This window comes from Camelus bactrianus, chromosome 1, assembly GCF_048773025.1.
Source record: "Camelus bactrianus isolate YW-2024 breed Bactrian camel chromosome 1, ASM4877302v1, whole genome shotgun sequence".
NCBI lineage: Eukaryota > Metazoa > Chordata > Mammalia > Artiodactyla > Camelidae > Camelus > Camelus bactrianus.
In genome coordinates, this window is record NC_133539.1 from 90,541,669 (window position 1) to 90,564,985 (window position 23,317).

The 23,317-nt window shown below is 37.9% G+C and overlaps 1 protein-coding gene across 2 annotated transcripts; it reads right to left on the reverse strand.

The window, feature by feature from the left end:
* Positions 1-1,877: 1,877 nt before the first annotated feature.
* MFSD1 (major facilitator superfamily domain containing 1) lies at positions 1,878-23,304 on the reverse strand. 2 transcript variants are annotated; one of them, XM_010952042.3, is made up of 16 exons: positions 23,064-23,304; positions 21,186-21,238; positions 20,129-20,241; positions 18,598-18,640; positions 18,219-18,286; positions 16,636-16,744; positions 12,563-12,665; positions 10,642-10,740; positions 10,052-10,163; positions 9,077-9,133; positions 8,575-8,731; positions 7,178-7,275; positions 6,499-6,611; positions 4,947-4,994; positions 4,009-4,066; positions 1,878-2,735 (listed from the first exon to the last, which is right to left on the reverse strand). In XM_010952042.3, exons 1-16 carry the CDS (start codon positions 23,233-23,235, stop codon positions 2,732-2,734), a joined length of 1,407 nt encoding a protein of 468 aa, XP_010950344.1. In that variant the 5' UTR covers positions 23,236-23,304; the 3' UTR covers positions 1,878-2,731. The 2 variants fall into 2 exon arrangements, with proteins under 2 accessions (XP_010950344.1, XP_045370472.1); XM_045514516.2 differs by lacking the exon at positions 1,878-2,735 and having other exon boundaries at positions 4,005-4,066.
* Between the last annotated feature and the right edge of the window lie 13 nt (positions 23,305-23,317).

Consider the following 23,317-nt stretch of genomic DNA (forward strand, 5'->3'; position numbering starts at 1 on the left):
TTTTTGAAGTAAAAAAAAAAAGTGAATGAAGGGCCACAAATGGCGAAATAGCCTTCTTTTTTATGGGTGAGCTGTATTACATTATATATATATATATATATATATATATATATATATATATATATATATATATATATATATACACACATATATATATATATACACATATACATATACATATATATAAAATGTGTATATATATATGCTGCATCTTTATTATCTATTCAACTATTGATGTGCACTTAGGATGCTTCCATATCTTGGCAATTATAAATAATTCTGCTGTTAATAGCAGGGTGTATGTATCTTTTTGAGTTAATTCTTATTTTGTGGTTGGCTTTATTGCTTTGATAACTATGTAAATTTAAAAAGCTAAAGCTCTAAACATTCTTAGAAACAATGAACAGTACATATATGTAAATTAAAAAATGTATGTGCAGTAAAAAAAAATATCTATCAAGCCATGAAAGACATAGAAGAAACTTAAAAAAACATATTACTAAATGAAAGAAGCCAGTCTGAAAAGGCTACAAACTGTACGATTCCAACCAAATGACATTCTGGAAAAGGCACAGCTACAGAAACAATAAAAAGATCGTGGTTTCCAGGGGTCTAGGGAGAAGGAGGTGGGGAGGAATGAACAGATGGAGCACAAGGGATTTTTAGGGCAATGAAATTATTCCGTATGATACTATAGTGGTAGCTACATGTCATTATGCATTTGTCAAAACCCATAGAATGCACAACATCAAGAGTGAACCCTAGTGTAAACTATGGGCTTTGCTTGATAATAATGTGCCCAGGTTGGTTCATCGATTGTACCAAATATATCACACTGATGAGGGGTGTTGAGGGTAGGGGAGTATATATGTGTGGGTGGGGAGGGCTATGTGGGAACTCAGTATTTTCTGCTCAATTCTGCTGTAAACCTGAAACTGTTCTAAAAAAATTAAGTCTATTAAAAAGAAAAAAAAATTTTTTATGCCTACTTTGTGCTAGGCACTATCAACACGGTCGTTATTAACATAACAGACACAGCCCCTGCCCTCAGGGAGCTTATAAAGGAAGCAATAGATACCCCATCAAATTCTTCAGTAAAAGCTGAGGTAAGGTAAGAAGGAAAAGTGCAGGGTTGTTCAAAGACCACAGGAATTTTAGAAGAAACTGATATAGCCTGAAGGGTCTGCAAGAGTTTCCACAGGAAGAAGGGTTCCGAGCTGGGGCTAAAGTTTTCTGTTGTAAATCCTGGGAAACCAGGTTGTAGAGAATCCTGGATAAAATATTCTAAGCAGAGGGAGCAGCATGGACAAAGCCCCTCGGAAGGGAAGGAGCATGACCAATTTGAAGAAATGTAAACAGCTGGCACACGGAGGCCTGGAGCTGAGGCCCAGGGGTAGTGGAAAGAGTGAGGCAGTGGCCAGACCACGAAAGCAGCAGCAGACTTGTCCCAGCTGGGAAGGCCAATTTTCAATAGCCATGAGCCAGGACCATCACATGGCAGTCAAGGCCTAAGGAACTAACAACTGAGTAACAACACAATAAACCAAAAATCAGAAAAATGGATGTAAATAAACTTACCCTGAATAAGGAATTCACTCTCAAGCTGGTCTAGAGCTTTAAAGCATACAATCTTATGCCATGTACTTCAAACAATAAAATCAGCTAAATACATTAAACAGTAGTTGTCTAAACTACCTGCATGTCCACAGAAAGCAAAACACATAAAATATTCCTTGACTTTAATATGCAATATGACAAGACTAAGTCAACTAAAGTGTTTGTCAGAAATTTCATATCCGTATTTTATTTAATGCAAGAAACATAAATGTTACTTAAAGTCCTGCTCTGAAGAAAAAACTACTCCCATAATTCTTCAATGATTGTAACTAGGCAAATTTTCTTTATTACAACTTAGATTTTCTTATAGAGAAAACTTTCCACATAAATAAGAATTAAAATCAGTGTTTTAACATGTTTTTTGAAATCAAAAGTTAAAGGACATCCTGTATTCCTTTTGCAGCATTTTTATTTATCCTTGTAGATATGCAATTATCATAATTTACAGGACACTTTTTAGTAATTAATTGGACTGTAAGAAAAACTGTACAGAAAGTTTGTACCACAAAATCATGTCCCCAAGGGGTCCAGGTCCTCAGTAACAGAGAGAAAAAGAAGGGTCACTGCTCGGCAACCTCTCCTAAGTGGAGAGGTCAGAACTCCATCTGCCATTTGTGCAACTGAGACTTCATAAAAATATCTTTCAAGTATTCCCTATTACAATAGGGAGTGATTATTAAAATGCCATTGTTTATTCTATATAAAACATTCCTTCTACCCACTCAAAAGCCTTTTTTTTTTTCCTTTAAGATAAATAAAAGGCATAGCCCTAAAGTACACTTTGTGAAAATTATCTCAATACAAGATCCAAAGATTTCCATCATTTACTGTCCTTACTCAAAATCACCTGCATGTTACCAGGTGCAATTTTCTAAACTTCATCATTGATTAGCCTATTCCAAAGCAGAATTCTTCAGCAATACAAGAGACACAGGCTAAAATAGGCCTCACAATTCTACTTTAAAATAGGTATATTCAAAATATAAATATAGTAACTCTTCAGATCATTATTCTTCCTAACATCTAAACTCTAAATTTAAAAAAAAAAAAAAATGGAGGTTTTCAAACCAATGATGTGTGCAGCCCATTCTCATGTCACAGTCATTTAAACTTCTCATCTGCAAAACACAATACAATAAATTATCCAAAAAGGGAGAGGAAAAAACACAAAACCCCACCATCACAGAATGGAAACCATAACCACTATAAAACATGCAGTGCCAAATACTAAGTAACACATTTTGCTGGATAATCTTTTCACTCCTCTTCATTATAAAAGTAATACAGGATCGATGCAGAAAACTTGGAAAACACTAAAAAGCCAAGAAAAAAAATAAACTCTTCTAACCCTGCCATTCAAATGGATTTGTTAGTATTTGGAGATTTCTCTTTCAGTATTTTTTCTATTATACACAGGTAATGGATTTAAGAAACACACATGCCTGCATACATTTTCTTGAATAAAATTAGGATATTATATTTGCATTTTTTATCTTTTGTTTACTTAACATACAGCATGTTGAATATCTCTGACTTTAATAATCCTTCTAAAACATGATTTTAACAACAAGTGATATGGACATGTCATAATATGTTTCAGCATTTCCCTAGTGGGGACATATATGTTGTTTCAGTTTTTTTGATACAATTAACAAGACACTCATAAAGATATCTAAAACTTGCAACACATCAGATTATTTTCTAAAGATGTATTTCTAGGAGAATTACTATGCTAAAGGGAATTTGAGATGGCCAAGGATCAGCCCCCTGAAAACACAGCCTTGTTCTACCTGATTTTAATCTATTCAAAATTCACAAAACTTACAGTCATATGGTATATATTAACAAATAAATTTTTTAAATCATAAAAAATTCAACGTCTAAAAAGTTAGAAATAACAAGAAATAGAATCACTACTATGTTTTAGCACACAGTCATGGAAAAATTAATTTAACTTAAACCTCACACTTACATAAATGAGTCAGATTACACAGAATAGCATGTTAGTACCAGGAGAAGATAAGATTATCTCAACCAGTTAAGAAAAAGAAAATATGAGAAAGAATGGAAGGGTGAACCCAGCACAGGAAGTCAGGACAAAGATCTCTCCTCCAATAAAATACAAATACTTCAGGTCTCTCTCTTCTCTCTGAAGACAATTTAAAGCCTAATTTGTTCTTTACCCCCTTCCTTTTAACCTTTGATATCCCTTTTAACATTTTCTAACACAAACAAGAATTTTGCTATAATAGTTCTAGAGGTAATCATTAGCTCTCAAAACTCAAGAAAAAGACTAATTTCTTCAAAGTCTAAACCCAGTCTCTTGAAATAAAATGCTAATGTTCTAAGATTTTCAAAATAAAGACAACTTTTCTCTCCTTTAATACTTACTCTGCATGAGAAAGTTTTATTTCTTCCCTTTGTTTTGCAGAATAATTTAGGTTGCCACCTAAAACACAAATAAGCACAGGATCTTTTCAATATAACTATCATGAGTAAAATTCAAGCATGCACACATACACACACGCCTTTAAGTAATGTAAAAGGCTATGGAAGGTGAGAAATAGTTTATCTCCTAGAAACTTCCCAAGGGGGAAAAACTGTTTTTTAAGAATCCTTATATGATACAAATAATCACTCCTCAATTTTAGCTTTTTAAAAGAAAATATGGACCAATGTATTGCTTGAGGTTTTGCTCATTGGGACCCTGCATCAGTATTCAATAGTAGTGAAAATTAGGAGACATTAAAGGAAATGACCTAAAATTATTTAAACAGCATCATTCTTCCAAGTGCATGACAATCCTTAGGAGGGAGCCAGTTTAGAAAAATTAATAACGGTGATATCAAAATCTTATAAAGAGCAAAAAAAAAAAAGAAAAAAGAAAGAAACACAAATGTATATACTAGATATTAGCAAATGAAAAGATCTGCAGTTTCTCATTCTATATCAAACACTTTAAACCTTAAAATGCAAATTACAGCTACGAATGTATTTACTTCTCACTTTTTTAAACTATAAGACAGTAACACAAGAAGGGCTTTAGGTTACTTTTTTAAAAAACATACTTCTTTATGCTAGTATAAAAAGAGCATCTAAAACTTTATATTACAAAGCTTAAATTGAACTGTCCAGGAAGAATATGACAACAATTTTAATAAATATGAACATAATGATGTTTCACAATGGAATGTGTTTCCATCACTATGAATGAAATGCTATTACATGAACTAAAGCACTGGCCTCGCCAGAGGCCTGGGGACAGTCCAGGGACCCCACAAGATGATCCACTGTGGTTTAAGAAAGAAAATATCTGAACTTCTACTTACCTTGGGCACGATTCACCAAGTAGAGTAAGACCACAGATAAGAGTGACACTGGAAGTGAAAAAACATACGGCCCTAAAAACATGTACTTCTTCCCAGTGATTCCTATGTCATCATAATTACAAAGAAAAGCTTAGAAAATCAAATCTTTACTAATAAGCATTTAAAAATAAAAACACTGTTCACATCATTTTCCAAAAAGTACTAAAAATAAGTTACACACCATTTTCTCCATGAGAAATATATTTTTAAAACCTGAGCCAAGGGATGGCAGGGACAGAAAAAGAGAAACTGAGACACCCGACCCTAGAAGAAGAGGCCAAGCCACCTCCTTCCTCTCTCTCTGGAACTGCTGGTCGTTCCCAGCACTTCTTCACAACTCCTGCCAGCCATTAGGCTGTTTAATTTCTACAGAGCCAAGTAGAAGTACTCCTTTGGGGGTTTTAAATCTGAAAACACCATGTTCATTTTATAAACTAATCAAACGTTAAAACGTGGTCATTAAGCTCCCAGAAACCCAGAACCAGTGAAGGTCTCAGAAAGTCAGGTACATGGCTTTTTACTGTAACAAGTGTGGCACACTGAATTTATTTTAAATTAATACATCAACAGAAATATTTTTAAATAGCATGGTGTTTGGTTTGAGAGCCAAATTTATATGGAACCACTGACTGAAATTAAACCACATGTTGCAGCATCAAAAATACTCAAAAACACTTTCATGACTTAGGATTCTGAACTCTTACATGGCCCACTACTTAAAAAGAAATAATATATTTTTAAAATCTGATGTGCTCATTTCTAAAACTGAGATAATAAAATGTATTCAGGCTATACATAAGCAATTATCTGCAAATACCACACTTGCCAGGTATAGTATTTATTCCTATACATGAAAATGAAATCTGATAAAATCATCACTGGGATTGCTACTTTAAACAGAATTTATCGAAGTGTAAAAGACATCTTGATATGTTTTGTGAAAATTTTTTTCAGATGAACACAACTGATGTGTAAGGTAAATACTATCAGTGGGAAAATGCTGACTTATTGTTGTAGATTTCAGCAGTTTCCTAATGCTTCCTATTTTTCACCAATGAATCATTACAGGTAAAAATTAAGCAACAGGACTAAGAACAAAAGGAGTTCAAAATTGCCTAATGAATAAACCACGAGCACTCACACCTAAGCCATGTCAGTGTCCACACAGTCACACCAGGGACGTACTCAGGACCCTTCAAATGGTTCCACTTTAAAGGGGAAAGTGTTTTTAAAAACCATAAATATTTTAAACAGAATATAAAGCAGATTCCATTGCTGTCTTTAAGGTTTGGAATCTCCTTGAAAAATACCTGTGAATCTTCAGAAAACTAAAAAGTCACTAGCTGGGAAACTGATGCACAGGCAAAAAAACAGGCAAATCTGAGTGATACAGCTTAGGGATTTGGTTTACAAAATGGAAAAGAGAATCGTAACAACCAAAACCTCAAAGTATAAGTGAGAACATTCCGCTACATATTAAAAGAAACTGAATGTTGCCAGGTGGCGCACTTACAAGAAACACAGGCAATGAAGAAAACTTCTAAAAACAAATATCCCCGAGTATCCAGTATCATGCCAGCAATGATGGAAATGACTGCCAACCCAAGATTCTGAATGGACTGCATGCTACAATTTAAGAAATTAAAAGAAAAAACACATGTCAATTCTAAAGTCTTCACACACTGAGGAGCAATTTACTATAAACACTCGTATCTACAAACCACATACTATTAGTGTTAAGAGATGTTTTCGATCAGGAATGATGTGATTAGATTCACTTTCTTACCACATGATTGTTATCACTCTAAACTTTATGCTCAGAGGTAAGGGAGTTAATAAGTGCAGTATGATCTCAACACCTTCCTGCTGAATGAAAGGGTTAAGTGAATACCAACCACAAACGTGGTTTCCACTTTGGCCTTTTATGCCAGACTGTAACTCAACTTCTCACTGAGAAGCCCTGAGACAGATGGACCATGGGATGGTCCTGTCAGCAATTACCTCTTATGGGTTAGTTTATCTCCAGCACTCTTGCTGGAGGCTCAGAGCATTTTTTTTTGCCACAATAATAACATAAATAGGTTAATTGACTTTTCTAGTTATTTCCAGGTTCAGAGCTGTCCCAGAAGCCTGAAGATAATTAAGTTATTACAGCAGAGAGACATTATACGATCCACGGTGCAAACACTTACAAGCCATATGCAGTTCCCAGTTGATGTTCAGGAACTACAAATGCCACCATTGGCCACAGTGCACAGGCAAGCAACGAATAGGACAGTCCCAGGAGACACTATAGAAAGCAATATGGAAAAGGGTAAAAAAGCCTTATATTAACCAAAAGCTGATTTTCCTTTGATGCAGATTAGCAAGAATGACATAATAACTAATATACGAATATTCATGTAAATTGTACTGCAAAATAATAAGACTAAAAACTCATATTCAATACAGAAAAGTCCTGGCCCTCTCTAACAGTGTCCCTCTAGTGACAAAATACACAACACTGTCTTAACCATTTTAAATTATATGTACATATAATTGGCTGGGCCTAGGGTGCAGTCAAAGACCAAGCAAGAAAATAAAGCTAATTTGCAAAAAGTTACTACCAACGTCTTAGGCAAGCTAATTTTCCAGTATTTATTAGGAATTAAAACAAATTAAGCAATCAAGGTAACATCACGCCGAAGTCCATTACCTGACCTCTGGGTCATCACCACCCAGATGGAGAGCTGGGTTCTCAGAGAACCAGCAACAACCACTGACTGCTTAACATCACTTAATGCTAACTTTTCCTTCAATTAAGGAAGATACCTTATCATTTAAGTTAAAGTAAGATCATTTACCCCTATCAGATTGGCAATGATTAACATAATGCCGATGTCCAACAATGGCAAGAATACTTTAAAACAACATACACAAATATTCATATATTATTGGTAAAGCTATAAATGAGTAGAAAGTTATTGGAGGAGAGGTTTCACAGTATCCATCAAGACGCGAACTGTGCAAAGCCTCTGCTATAGCATTTCTACTTCTAGGAATCCGTCCCACAGAATTCTCACCAAGTGAGAATATCTACGTCCAAGTCCCTTTATTAAAAGGTAAGAAATGCAGCACTTCAGCCTGTGGTCTTAAGAATGACATTCTGAAGAACAATAACAAAAACTTGATGAACTCATTATTACTTCCTGACCTACTAAGAGTCAAAGACAAAAGAATGCAAAATCAGATATTGGGCTGATAGATTTTTTTTTTTGCCACCTATGATAGAATGACTTCTTTTAATGAAGTACAGAAAAATATAAGGAATTAACAAGCATTCTGGCTTTTATACGACTATTTTATTTCAAATTCTATAACAACATTGAGAGTAGTTAAATAAGCCAAATGAAATCAAAAATACTTTATGCATTAATGATTCATATTTATATACTCTAAGAATAGTTACTCCATAAAAACTGAAATCAAGTCAGTGTTTTCCCCACTGTCACAAGCACTGCTATCAGAAGAGCTGAGCGCGGCTCCTGGCAGGTGCTATACAGAGTCCTCCCTGAAGCCCTGAGCCCCCAGGAGTCAGCAGTGACGTTACCATAGCAATCCAAGGGTTCCACAGCGTAAAGGCCAGCATCATGTGGGAAGCAAGGGTGGTCACCACTGCACACAGAACCCAGATGATGTTCTTTCCTGTTTTATCCACCAGGAGCCCAAATACTGGGGACATGGGAGCTGATATTACATACACAATACTGCCCAGAAAATATAAAAGATATTTAATAAATTATATCACAGCAACAAAAAATCCAAAAAGTCCCTAAAACCATTAGGTAAAGCAAACCCCAGCTCATTTCATTTAATATTCTTCTAAAATGGTCATCAGTAAACAGAAATATAGAGATATAAACAGTGGTCCAAAACTTATTTGGTTTTCCATTAATGCAAAGATTGCCGTTCAGAATCAAGACCCAAGACAGACTTGGTTTCACACTGAGGATGTTAGCTCACATACGTCCTTTCTGTCTTGCATAACACTGGGTTATAAATAAAAATCCACACCAAGCACACAATATGCAATTAGAGAATTAACGAAGTACCTATTAATAGCACTCGCCGCCTGGGAGGAAAATCCAAATTTCTCTGTGAAGAAAACTCTAAAATAAAAAGGCGGGGGGTGGGGAAATGAACACGTTACAGAGCGCTATTCTGTTTTTAAAAAGTAAAGTCAAAATAAAACTGAATAAAAATAACTCTAAGTTTAGTCAACTTTCCCTTTTTCATACTGTTTCCCCATCTTACTTGATAGTCATCCTCAAGCAACAGGCTAAAGCTTAGTATTTATATAAATAGTTCACTAACTAAATAAAATATACTGATGCCTACTTTTTTCCTCTTTTACATATACGGCAAAGAATAATACACAAAATTTTCAGAAAACCACATGTAGTATGACAAGGAATTAAGACGGCTTACTTTACTTAAAAGCAATACTAGATAGGTTCTTCACTAAATAACATACAGGGTTCTTGTCTCAAACTAAAAAATAACAGCCTGAACTTAAAGGTTGTAATTACAAAGACACAGCCCCACAAACACACTCAAACACTGCTCTGTTTAAGTAGTTGCCAATGGAAAAGGAGAGCGAGGTAGAAGATAAAGCAAAGAAGAATTTGGTGTGGACCCTGAAGTTGAGCCTGGCAGAACAGCAGGCGTACAAACAGAAACAGGCTCTGTCACTATGAGCCAATGCACTGTTTCCATTCTCAGTAAGAGGCTTCCTAACAAAAAAAAATAAAGAGGAAATAGAAAAGAATACGAATCCAGAACTAAGTGTTAAAATGGATCAAAAACTGCTTTTAAAGTATTTCTTCAAAAAAACTAATAATAAGTATTAAACCAGTACTAAACCTTATGCTAAGAAAACCAGTGGTATCCCAGGATGTAAAACAATTCCTATGAAAATATAAACTACAACCAGGGACACAAGATTGAAGCTTAAAAACACTACATTTACGTGATTGAATTCTCATGATCATTTAGCCAACAAAAATGGAACGCTAGAGAATACTCACTTCCCGAGTCCAATGAAAGGGAACACGGCAACATAATAGCAGACACAGATGATGAAGATGAGCCACAGGGGCAAGGAGAAGTCCTTCACATCAGTTAACTTAATAACTTCACCTTAGAGAAGAAAGGGAGGAGCCGTCAGCGTAGTTCTGTGTATCTAAGTCAAGACTAGTCTTCTTTTACCATGTGATTAACCTTCACAATTCAGTAAAAAAAAAAACAAAACAAACAAACAAAAAAAAACTTTTCTCAGTAAATCACTAAAATGCAGTTTCTGAGGTCACTTAAAAAGACCACAGAAAAAACAAAACCTAAGATTAGTATCTACCTTTTTGCTCTCTTCCAGGAACATTCATCATTTTGCAAATATACAATCAAGAACGTAAGCTCTGCCAAACCACTTAAGGGGGAAAAAGAATGAATCCAAAAATTTAGACAAGTGGAAATAGATTTGGAAATAAAAGTGTAAAAAAAAAAAAAGTGTATTCAGCCTCATTGGGTTTACAACACTACATCAGGAACTTACCTCATTGTAAAACTATCTCAAAAATGCCGTATTTCCCAAAAGCGTCACTTTTGCATGTAGACTAACCTGTTTTTCCTTGTTCTTTATGAAGGATTCTTTCTGCTCTCTGATCCAAGTAAGCAAGGGCCAAGGCACAGACTAGTGAAAGAATACATGTTATACCCCCTATAATAAAAAAAGAGAGAGAGAGATTCTTAAAAGAGAACCAAACTGAAGGTTCCTAAAAGGCAGCATATTATGTTAACAGCAGAAAACCCAGCAACTGAAAGGGATGGCATCTAGACACACACGTGAAAAGCCTGCATCACTGCATCAGGACAGAAGGACAGGACGCGCACACAGGAGGCACTCAAACAGCGGTGGCTATACCGTATTATCTCCCAGCTGGAGGATGCAGACCAGGTGGAAAGACTAAAATTAAAGCCAGTCTAGCCTTGTCATCAGAATACAGACTGAAGAAAGCTGATGACCAGCTAGCAATTTAGTCCTAATTTCTTAATCCAGTTTAAGCACCAATTATTGATGGATGCCAGGGGAACAAAACTATAAAAGCAAAGTCTTGATTCTGTGATCACCTCATCTTCCTTGTTTTTTTCTTCTTTCAAACTGTTTTTTTTTTAATTGAAGTATAGTCAATTTACAATGCTGTATTAATTTCTGGTGTATTCATCTTCCCTTTGGATTCCTTCCTGAAGTCTAACCCTTGCTCCTACCCTGTGGAGGCCAAAGGGCCCAGCCTCCCATAGCACAGCTTACTCAGGTCTGCTTTCCTTCGAGTATTCAGCATTACTCACTAATGCTGACCTTATATCATTAAAGTGAATCAGGATAAGGAGTGAATAAAGTTTATACTTCTCAAGAATTTTAATAAAAAGCTTAGTAAAATAAATGAATCTTTAACTGGTGACACAATACTACATAAAAATTGTGACGTAAGACTCAGTAGACATGGGTTCTACTTCTGACACTAACAAGCTGATTGAATTGACCTTGGACAAGGAACTTAACCTCTCTGGGCTTCAATTTTCCCATCTGTAAAATTAGAGGCTTTGACCTGATGGTACAGATCTTTTCTGGCTCTAAAATTCTTTGAGATTCTCAATTCTCCATTGTGGAGAATTAGAAGGAATACAGAAGAGCACTGGAGAGCAAGAAAGAGGTTTCAGGTGGCAGAGGACATGAGAGGGAGGTAAGAAAGGAGGAGTCTCTAGATACAAGCTGCCCATCTAATAAAAGACAGCACAGAACCTCAGCCCACCACCCCACAGGCCTCTCCAGGGCTGTGCAAGCAGCTCTCCACACACCATGGGGCTCAGTTAGACAAATGCACTGCTCAGCAAAGCAGCATGGGTGCTGAATCCAGAGGGCCTCGTCCGCATCTCAGTGACCCACCCAGCAATCAGCAAAGAACTCAGGGCCAGAAGGGACCTATACCATTTTAGTCAAACACCCACAATTTTACAGAAATGAAAACTGAGACACAGAGGTTAACTTCCTTGTCCAAGGTGACAGAACTAGTCAGGGACAGGACGAGAACCCAGACTCCGGCTGCCAACTTGGTGGATTTCCCACCAAAACCCATCACCTCTGACTTCTATAAATCTAAGCTCCACAGGCACACTAACTGAATTTGATCAAAAAGAAACAATTCTCCTTCTCCTACAGACTATTAACTAGCACTTTACATGTATGAACTCCCTGTTTTCATTCTCACACACACTCTCCCAACTGCCAATCAAAACAACACTGAAGCAGACACGGTGGGACAAGATCCTCATTTTAGGAAAGTGGAAATAAAAACACAAGTGGGGTAAATGATGTCACTACATTCATTATGTCTAATTAGGTCCAAGAACTAGTGAACCGTGCAGGCAAAACTATAACCAAGTGGTCTGACTCCAATCCCAGTGTTCTTTCCTCTCTGCCTCAATAGTCCATGTGACAAGCTTTCAGGAGAGACAAAGGTGAGAAGTCAGGACTCACTAACCGATCATAAGTGTGACCCCAAGGGTTGTGTGACCAGCAGAACCCAACGAAGCTTCAACCTTAGAATACAGCCATCCCATGAGGTTCATGTTTACTGTACTTCCCTGAAAGAAAAGGGGGGTAAAAAAGCAACATAATTTTCATTTATATCTCTGTCTTGCTCAAAAAAACAGGATGGGAGATAGCTTAGAGAAATAAGTATAATAGGGTTCATATTAAACAACAGATAAATTTTTTAAAAACACTACAAGGAAAAAACTAACAAACTAAGATAAGGCCACAGGTAAGATTACTACACAAAAAGGCCAATTTATAGAAAATATTAGTATTCAAAACAGCACAGTACATCTAGAACTTCTTAATAGACAAAACAAAAATGAAACAGGAGGTATAAAATTCACAGAGTACCCAGGACAAAAATAAACCTTAGCTCAGAAAAGGCACAACTTTTCCTGGTATTGACATCTGAAAAAAAAAAAATCATCCTCTGTCCTTAAGACAGTAATAGTTATGGTACATAATATCCTCATTCATTTATTCATTCATTTAGCAGTTATGGAACCCTGATTGCATGCTCGTCATTAATCTAGTTACTGGGAATATAATAAGAACAAGACAGAAAAACTTGCAGCTCTCACTGAGAGCTATCCCATTTCAGTGGGTAGAACAGGTTAAATATGTAGTATTCTAAATAGCAATACGAACTTTTAAAAAAGTAAGGTTAAAAAAAAAGTATGGAAGGAGAATACAAAAGGGGTGGAGACCTTGCTGGGCATGTGACTTTGGATTAAAACCTTGGAGGAAGCTGGCTCTGAGGCTAGCCGGTGGGAAGCACAACGTCGAGGCAGGAGGAACAGCCGGTGCACCGGCCCCAAGAGGGAGTGTACTCAACGCACGGAGGCCGGAGACTAGACCAGTGCAAATGAAGAAGGGAGAGATGAGATGAGGTCCCCAGAGAGGAGAGGTGAGGAGGGCTACTGGTGATAATAAGGACCTTTGGCTTTTACTCTGTGTGAGATGGGAAGCCACTGGGGTTTTGAGTAGGGAAGTGGCATAATCCCTTATGTTTTAACAGTCTTGCTCGGGGTGTTACATTTAAAACAGACCATAGGTGGGGATGAAGCAGAAGCAAGGACATAAGTTGGGGGCCACTGCAATCACGCAGAACAGAGATGACAGTTCTTAGACTGGGGGCACTGGCAGTGGGCGTGGTGAGAAGTGGTCAGAATATGGATATATTCTGATCGTAAAGCTAACAAGATTTGCTAATGGAAAATACATGGAGTGTGTATGTGTATGCTGGGGACGGGGGAGAAGCAGTTCAGGGTGACATCAAAGTTTTTGCCTGAGCAACCAGAAAAAAAGAGTTGCCTGTAACTGAGGATGAGAAAACTTCAGCATGAGCTGGTGTAGGGGTAGCAGGTAGAACACCAAGAGCTGGGTTTCGGCTGTGTTGAGTTTGATACGCCAACTAGATATCCAGATGGAAACGTCAAGGAGGAAGCTGCACATACAAGGGTGGAATTCAAGGGAAAGACCTGGGTGATATAATTTCAGGAGCAGAAACATGCTATTCATCTTCACATTTCAAAACTCGGTAAGATTACCAAGGAGGTGAGTGTCAAAAGATGAGAGGTGTCCAATGACCAAGCCTACATTTATAGGTTGAGAAGACTGAGATGGAACCAGCAAAAGAGGCAGAAGGAGCCAACAGAAAGGCAAGGAAAACTGAGACTGCAGTGACCTGGAATTCAAGAGAAGAAATCAAGGAAGGCGGAGTGTCAATTGTGCTAAATGCTACTGACAGGTCAGACCCTGAAGACTGCTGAAGGTGTCCTCAACCATATGCTCACCATATGAGCAAACCTCACATGGTTATTTCTCACTGTTAGCCAATGGCTTTATTCAAATAAGCAAGAAGGTATAAATGGAGACCTAATGGAAATATTTCTTCAATATCATTGAAAATACAAGCCCCTTCAAGACATACTGTGTTAATGATCCTTTAATTCAAAAATGCCTAACATGACCTGACGTAGCAAGTACTCAATAAGCATTTGTCAAAATAAGGAGTTTAAAAGTAACAAAGTACAAAGGAAAATCAAAAGGGTGCTGGACTTCCAACCCCCAGCTAAGAATAATAAAAAAAGTGAGAAGTCCGCTGCCAGAAGGGGTAATAGTAACAGTTTAAGCGTCTAAAATCAGACAAACTCACAGCTCAGCTAACAAAAAATTCCCGGAGAGGTAAAGCCCGAACCTCTCTAATCATTTCAATTTGCAAAGGGACAAGAGAAGCACAAGAAGACTGAAATTCCATCCATCCCGGCAGCTCTGTAATGGGAGTATTTTGGTCTCATGGGTCTCATGAGGACCCTAAATTCATCAATCAGATCAAAGCCAAGCCGCCCTGGCTGACGGAGAGGTGGCTGCCTGAGGTGTGGCTCACTCCACCTCCTCCTCAGGTCTCCCCACCACTCCCATTACCCTCACTCTGCATCCTAGAAGCCCCTGAGATTCCTTCCTAGAAAGTAGGGCACCTCAGAACACAGATGAATGGCTTATAACTAATTTGTGACCACACAGAGAAACACCTGAAGATCACTAGTAACCACAATGGCATCACTGAGAATGAGTCATCTCCTTCCTTCACAAGTCATCAGACAACAAGATCCACAAAATGCCACAGACATATCTGCTTGCACAAAATATATAACAAAGTACCCAGAATGTCCTTGTGGGTAAAATTCATAAAATTTAGAAAACCACACTAGCTATCAAAGAATTCCAAATTAAAATAATATTTAGATGTTTTCTAAAAAATTGATAAAATGACTTTTTTTAAAGTAAAAATCATCTATACTCTCAAAGCTATAATTAATAGTATCCTCTCATAGCCCACAGATGGGGATGTAAATATTTCTGAGAGGACAGGGTGGAAAAAGGTCCCAACAGTCCTAAGAAACCCTAACAAACTCTGACTCAGTAATAATTCCACTCCTAGTAACTTAGCCTCAGGAAACAATCAGAGACGCAGACGAGTTTTAAGAGTATCACATAATAGCACTATTTATGGTAGCGGAAAATTAGAACGAACCTACATGTACAAAAATATAGAAATGTTAAATATATGATATATATGTGTGCTATATATTTCATATGATGAAATAGCACATTAAAAACTTTTTGTACTGGGTTTCTTCCCTATGACTATGTTACAAGCATTCTCATGCCATTTACATAGTCTTTGAAACCTTGATTTTTCAATAGCAAGGATTTTTTTTTAAAAAACCTCTACTCATAGGAGTGCATGAGGAAAAAATCTAACAGGATTTGGGACTGCCAAAACACCTTATAGGTTGCATTAATAACAGCATAATGCTGTGCCCCTGGGTACTCTCTCTCAGACCAAACCTGAAACACCATGATCATTTCCAGGCTCCAAACGCTGAGAGGAATACTGGCCACCTGCGGTGAAGTCCAGAGAGGTGTGAGCTGAAACCTATGCCACATGGCTTAGACAACCACAGGAAACAAGCATGTCTAAGACCTTCGGAGCTGCCTTGGTAAGCAAAGTGCTGTGCACAGCAGAGGAAACATTCACTAGAGGACAGAAGTCGGAGCAGTCAGTAAAAGCTACTCACGCAGGCAGATTTCATGTCTATGTGAGGTTGAGTTTCACAAACTTAATTGTAGTAGATGAGCTGTTCCATCACTCGGTGAGCTTCTAATCACCGGAAATGTGCGAGCAGACTGGATGACCAGATGTAAAGACTTCCATAGCAGGAATGCCAAAAATGGGTACAGAAACTAGAGACAAAACCTTTATGATCCTTCCCAATACTCAGATTCTTTAACTAATGAATGCTCAATTAGGGATTTTAGACTGTTTCCTAAGTGAAATAAGGGTAGAAATGCCTTAACTAAAGTAAGTGCTATACTATGGTCTAGAAAAATATATTAAAAATCAGTATCTAAGTTATACACAAATAGACTTCATCTTGTAATCTTTAACAGGTAACTAAAAGATTCAATTTTTTGCTTCCTATTTGGCTTCATTACATTTGTCATACTTACAATTCTAGCCATGCTAAGTTGGAGTCCAAACACAAGGTTTAATTCTTTGCCTTTAAACCAACTCACAGCATATGTATTCTGGGCAACTGCTAAGGACTCCCCACCAATCCTAGAATGAGGAAAAAAATTCACAGCTTTTAAAGAAATACCACAGTTAGCAATACAGCAGGTCTAAAATTTTGACACCCTTCCTATCAAAAGGTGGGGTCTATGTCCCCTCCCCTGAATCTAGGTGAGACTGTGACTGCTTTGAACAGTAAAATATGGTGGAAGCAGCATTGTGTGATCCCAAGGCTGGGTCATACAGGATGACATCTGCCTTTTCATTCAAACATTTGCATTTAGAGCCTTGAGTCCCCTTATAAGAAGTCCAACTACCCTGAGTTCACCACACTATGAGAAAGCCAAAACACATGGAGAGGCCAGGCTTAGGCGCTCCAGCCAGCAATGCCAGCCTCAAAGCCACCCCAGCCTAGGCTCCAGACATCAGGTGCACAGACACACTGTCCATGCTGCACCCTGTCCAAATTCCCAACCCACAAAGTCCACAATGTAACGGTTGCCTTATACTGCTAAGTGTGGGTGAGTTAATATGCTACAATGATAACCATGACTGGCAATAAAAGGAGTTTGGGCTACCACATGACCATCTATGCTATATAAAACATTCATGTGGGGAGAGTGGGCCACACTTTGTGAAAACACAAAAATCAGCACTTTTCAGGCCAACATCTTCCATATTCAACATTCTCCTATTTCCTGGGTTTTAATTTCCCTTCTTTAAGTTCTACATATTGACCTTCAGTCAGGAGGCTCCTCTCCTCTGTATCCTAACACTGAGCCCTCCTCATCACACTGTCCCAGTCCAGAAATGGTTCCCCTCTCTTCTGCTAATCCAAATCCTACACTGATGTCAGGGCCCACTTCATCCATGATTTCAGACCGTCTCTGAATCCCTTTCTTATCTCATACACATTTTTTTTCCTTCTCTCTCACTTAGAGCCCTTTTAGGGGTATGTCACATATGTCTACATGTCCCGGCTACCTGTGAAAAGCTTAAATATTATGTTATCTGCCTCCCTCCAGGCAGGAAGCCCAAGGCTGAACTCAGAATGAGCTTAATGAACAGACACTGAAATTCATGAAGGGCAATCAGTCTTTTGGTAATATGCTCATCCAAGCCTCTTCAACACAGTTCAAAAAGACCTATACATTACCACTAAGAAACAGTAAAATGGCCATCAATCACCCACCTGGAAACTGATGGTCTATACTTTTCTAAATGAGGTTTAAATCATAGTCTTCAATACAGCAGAAAAGCAAAACACCTGAAAAACTATTCCTGGAGAACTAGTTTATATTCAAACCCTACACAGAGTTAACTATGACCACTCAAGATCGCTGCTTACTTTAAAGGAAAATTAAGAAAACTGTTAAACAGTCTTATACATATAGCTAGATTTCAAGGATTTAAATTCTCCAGAAGACACAATAATATATATTTTTTTTAACTTTGGTAAATTGATAGATGAGCACTAAAACAGTAATATAGTAGGGATAAACAAAAATTATCCAGAACTTACCCAAACACAAATCTTCCAATTTCCATCAACCAAAAAGCATTAAATATTCCACCCAGAGCAAAAACAACCTACGATATAGGATATAATATAAAAACAATGAAAAGTAAATTCAAGAAATTCAAAAGAAATAAATAACTTAGGGTGAAACACAACTTCTACAATGGTTTCAATATTCCTTCTTAGTAAATCTGTGAAAATTAAATATTAATGTTCATCTGCCTCAAGGTTTAAAATGGACTATGCATTATGCTACATGGGGACTGCTGAACCCTGCTTAATTAGATTAGGCATTCATTAAACATATCTTTGTTAGTGGAATTGGATAAGAATTCAAGAGTCACTGTCACAATGAATCAATGAATGCTTTGGCTTCTCTTACCTGTCCAATGCAAACAAAGCAGCTAAAAATAATGGTGCCCCATCTGTTAGAGAAAGAGAGAATGAATTAAGAGTTATGTCACCAAGTCCTTCAGTAATAATTTACTTTGGGTTTCTTTGACCCTTCTGCATTCCCTCCAAAGAAAGAAAAATGAGGTGCTGGCTGGCCTCTGAATTCAGCAGCTTTCGTAGGCTGAACGCCAATCTACAGAAGTCTTGACTTCTAAGAGGATTCCAGAGGCTTCAGTGATGGCATAGGTTTTTTTAAGCCATTATCACCTCTTAAACAAAACTTATTAAATCATCTTTAAGAAGTTCCCGGGGTTCCCATTTAAAAATGGACATTCTTTATAAAATTTTTATTGAGTTTAGGATTGATTCTGAGGAATTCCAGATTAATTTTAAGTGGTTATAATTCTTGAAAACTAGAAACTATTTTAAAAGGTTATTTATCATTCATGCTGATAAAATTACAACTCGGCCTACTCTAACATTCTGTGCTTTACCTCATTAATGTTTGCCCAGAGGAATAACGTGGCAGTATTAGAAGAGTCCTTAAAGATCACAGGAGTAAACCATCCTTCTGAACTCAAATCCCTCCAAAGATCCTTGTGAAATGGTCATACCACAGTCTACTGGAAAATTTACTGTGGTCCCAAGGCAATTCATGACCCCCCCGTCACTCTGATCAAGCGAAGTCTTCAGCATACTAAGAGGAATCTGTCTCCCTGACGTTCAAGCTAATTCTACTCCTATAGACCAAGCAAAATAAATTTAAGTCCTCCTTTACACATTCTTTAAAATATTTAAAAGTTAATCCCCAAGTTTAAACACCTAGAGTTTCTTCTTTTCCACCAGACATGGCTGGAAAACCCATGATCATTTTGCTCTCTGCCTTCTGAAAATATTCCGAGTCTACATGCCTCCTAAAGTCTCCACTAACAACACACACACACAGTCAATCATTAGGACGGAAACTGACAAAGCTTATAATGTTATGCCTTCCTCAGCATCTAATAGGAGTGGCCACAAAAAGTTCGTTGCCTAAAGAAAGGTAAAAGAGAAGATCTCACTGAGGCTGGGAGCGGCAAATACAACATATGTGCCAAATACTGTGCAACCATCTCTCTCAATCCTTACAACTACCTTGCAAGGCAGAAGTTATTATCCATATTTTACCAATGAGGAGACGGAAGCTCAGGAAACTGGGAACAGCTCAGAATAGCTATGAAGTTGAGTAAGTGGCACCAATGGGATTCAGACCCTGACTGGCTGGTTCCAAGTGAGGGCATAATTTATCTTTTGATAACCAAGTTACCATATTTCATGAACAGCATTTACCGTAACTGAAATACCAAACAAGTTTCAAAAACCAATTCCAGAGATATAAAAATCACACACACAAAAAAACTAACACAGATTATCATAGTCAATACACAAATTCATTCAGTTCTTTCTAGAAATACTTCATCTAGTTGTGTTTTCTTAATAATCACATTCTGCCCATAAGTGAGATTTTTGTCCAAGCTTACCGTATTCCAAATACTCGGTCTATCAAAAAGCCACCAAAGAAACACAAAACTACATTAGGCCAAGAATACCAGGCATACAGCAGCATGAATTTCGTGGTATTCACCTGCATATCCTACATGGAAAGAAAAAAAAAGAACTTTTTTTTTCCAAACAGTTAAGTTTAATAACTAACAAACCAAAACATTCTTTCTGGTAGGTCATGCATCTTCTTAATTACCTGCAGTCACTAACTGCTTTGAGATTCTCACAACAGCCATGGCCCTTGCCCCAGAAAAATGGTCACACCTAGGAACTTCTTGAGTCTGCAGCCATTTCAGAGGCTTCATGGAGTTCAGTTCTCCCACTACAGGGACCACCTCTGACTACCTCTGCCTGTATCTTCTATATTTTTATTTCCCGTGTACTATACCTGCATTGGGGCTCCCCCTACACAGAAAAGGATTATCTTAGCCTATCTCTTCCCTCCCCCCACTAATTCCTACCTTCTTTCCCTTTCATTCTAGAATGTGAAGGGCCAATCTATGTATTTCTCCCTGTCCAAAGTATAAAACAAAAAAAACCAACAACAAAAAAACCTTACAAAGGAAAAAAATTATCTAAATATACAAGAAACTGTAAATATCAAACATTTTTACAAAGCTAGACTAAACATACTGACTGACATGGAAAATCCTCTAGAATCTATACCCATATTTAAAAAATGGATATTGCCATCCTACCAAATCATTTGTCACTCAGATGATTACATAATGGGACAGAGAAATGCAAACAAAAATCTGCTAATACTTTTTGGCAATACTGTGGAAATTTTGGCAATACTTTTTTCCAATACTATGGAAATAGCAATTGTTTACTGAAGGTGTGAAACAATATCAAGTCACAAGTGCTATAAATGAATTATTTGTAGCCACTCATTCCAACTCAAGGATACTCCTTGCTGCACAAGGTTTGGTGACAACAGATGTTAAAATGGATTCTCTGGATGTTTCAGACTAGGCAACAATACATCTGCTCCCCAGAGCCAATGAAAGAAACAAAGGTGGAAAATCAACTTACCCGTTTAACCTGAGTCTGAAGGGCAGCAGGATTATCATAGCAAAAATAGCTGCCTAGAAAAATGAAAAACAAATATTTTTAAGCAATAATACTTCCCATATAAAAGTTTCAAGTTGCAATTACTACTCAAATGGTGATTTTAAATGCTTATACTAGGGGCTTGAGGACAGACACTGCTAAATCTTTTTGGGGCCACGTCTTTGTCCAGCAATATTTTCTAAGTTGCAGCTAAATAACCCACAGAAAATATGCCAAGTTATTTACAAATTATTAGTGTGCACACACAGCAAATACTGGGAACCTGGATTAAGATGTTAATCAACAACTAATTCTTTCACTTTACTTTCATGTTTCATATGTCTGTTGTTTTATTAGCATCTTCATGAAGTAGCTATATTTTCCTTAAAGCTACCAAAACACACACACACTGAAAATTTCAAAAACATCCTTAGCAGTTTCCTAGTAATGTTACCTAAAGTCACCACTTATCTTGAGAGCAGAGGAATAGAGTTTAACTAGCCTGACTAAACCTGTTTTTGAAACAAGAATTCTATTTCTACAAACAGAATACCCAAGGTAAAATAACTTAGCAAATGCAGTGCCAAGAATGAAGAAAAATAAGAATTTTAAATGATTGAATTAAAACACAATAATAATGTCTTTTGGAGGGTAACAGAGAAATGGGGAGAGGGTGGACAGTCTTGCACTCAGATTTATTTTTTCAGTAATAAAATTGACAGATTTTTGATAGGCCACAAGATAATGTTGCCTCCATCTCTCCACGAACTCTGTCTACAAGTTTCAAGTTGCAATTAAATTTGAAGCCACCAGTTCAAAAGAAAGAAAATTGTCATTAGAACGGTATGAACCTGGCTTCTAAAATCCATTCAGGTAACCACAATTTACTAAAAATAATCTGCTTAAGTAGGGGCAATTTTAAGTGTTTTGTATTGTTCTTGTTTTTTGTTCCTAAACTCAGAAATTTATGATTCCTGACTTAATCTCTGTAAGGGATACCAATGTCAGGCGTTAAAGCTAATGAATGGGCACCATCTTCCCACAAAGGGAGGAGAGGGAACAGAGAGTTGCAAAGAAACTAAAGCCCAAAGCATCCTCCATGCGTTCTTCTACATCCCAACAGAAGCATGAAGTTATCCACCATGATGTTCCTAAACCTGTTGATTACACCGATTCCAACGAAACCCATAAAAACACATTATTACTTCCATATCAAACTGATACTGACATTCTAATGTTGCTGAATAAATGAGTTGCTGGAACACAGGCAGATACTTTAAAAATTATCTCAAGAAACTGCTTTCAGGGTCACCGGATTTCACAACTTAAACCAAACACCGTCAAGTCACCACAAGTCCAAACCAGTACGATTGCTTCACATCCACACTGGCAGAGCGTAAGAGCATGAGAACATACCTACTCAGTGAAGCTATCAACGAAACACACATTCATTTTCCCAAAGAGGGTGAGAAACATACAAAAGACTGCCCATTAATGATTCAATCAAAACCTTACAGTGAGGGTTAGAGGGTGGGAGGGAGACGGAGGGCAGTTAAATCTTTCTGAGAATAAAGTGTCATGAGAGAAACCTTGACGATCTAGGGATTCCTTCCTATCTGGGGCCCCAGGAAGCAAGTTGCTAGCCTCTGGGACTTCTCGGAGAGCAAAGTGGGGCAGAACTCTCCCAGCTCAATCCCCTGACCCCCCACCTTCGGGACACCAATAGCTAGCAACGTCCACAGGCTTGGATGGGGTCGCAAAGGAAAAAAGAAGGTAAGCCCAGAAGCTGCGCTGAGGCCGCGTGGGAAAGTTGGGAATTCCGAGATGATCAGCTCCACCCCACCAGGGCGGTCGGCTCACCAAAGCCAAGGAAGCACATCAGCAACAGCACCAAAAGCCGGTGCGCCAGGCGACTGGGGTCGCAGAGGGCCGGCAGCGCCCCGGGGGCCGCGAGAGTGGCGGGGTCACCTCCGTCCCCCTCGTCAGGGCCGCCGGGCAGCAGCGCCCTCGCTTCCTCACCCTCCTCCTCCATTGGACCGGCGGGAGATCCGGAGCAGAGCCCGGGGCAAACTGCACTCACATGACCGCGGTCGCTCACGTGACGCCGCGGCGGG

Bases quoted from the DNA above. Each gene is read 5' to 3' on its own strand.
- MFSD1 (XM_010952042.3), bottom strand. From the start codon at position 23,235: ATGGAGGAGGAGGGTGAGGAAGCGAGGGCGCTGCTGCCCGGCGGCCCT. The intron at 12,666-16,635 runs GTAAGTATGACA...CTTTTCTTTCAG, and splicing joins AACTTAGCATGGCTAGAATT to GGAAGTACAGTAAACATGAA. The intron at 9,134-10,051 runs GTGAGTATTCTC...TTTTTATTTTAG, and splicing joins CCTTTCATTGGACTCGGGAA to AGTTTTCTTCACAGAGAAAT.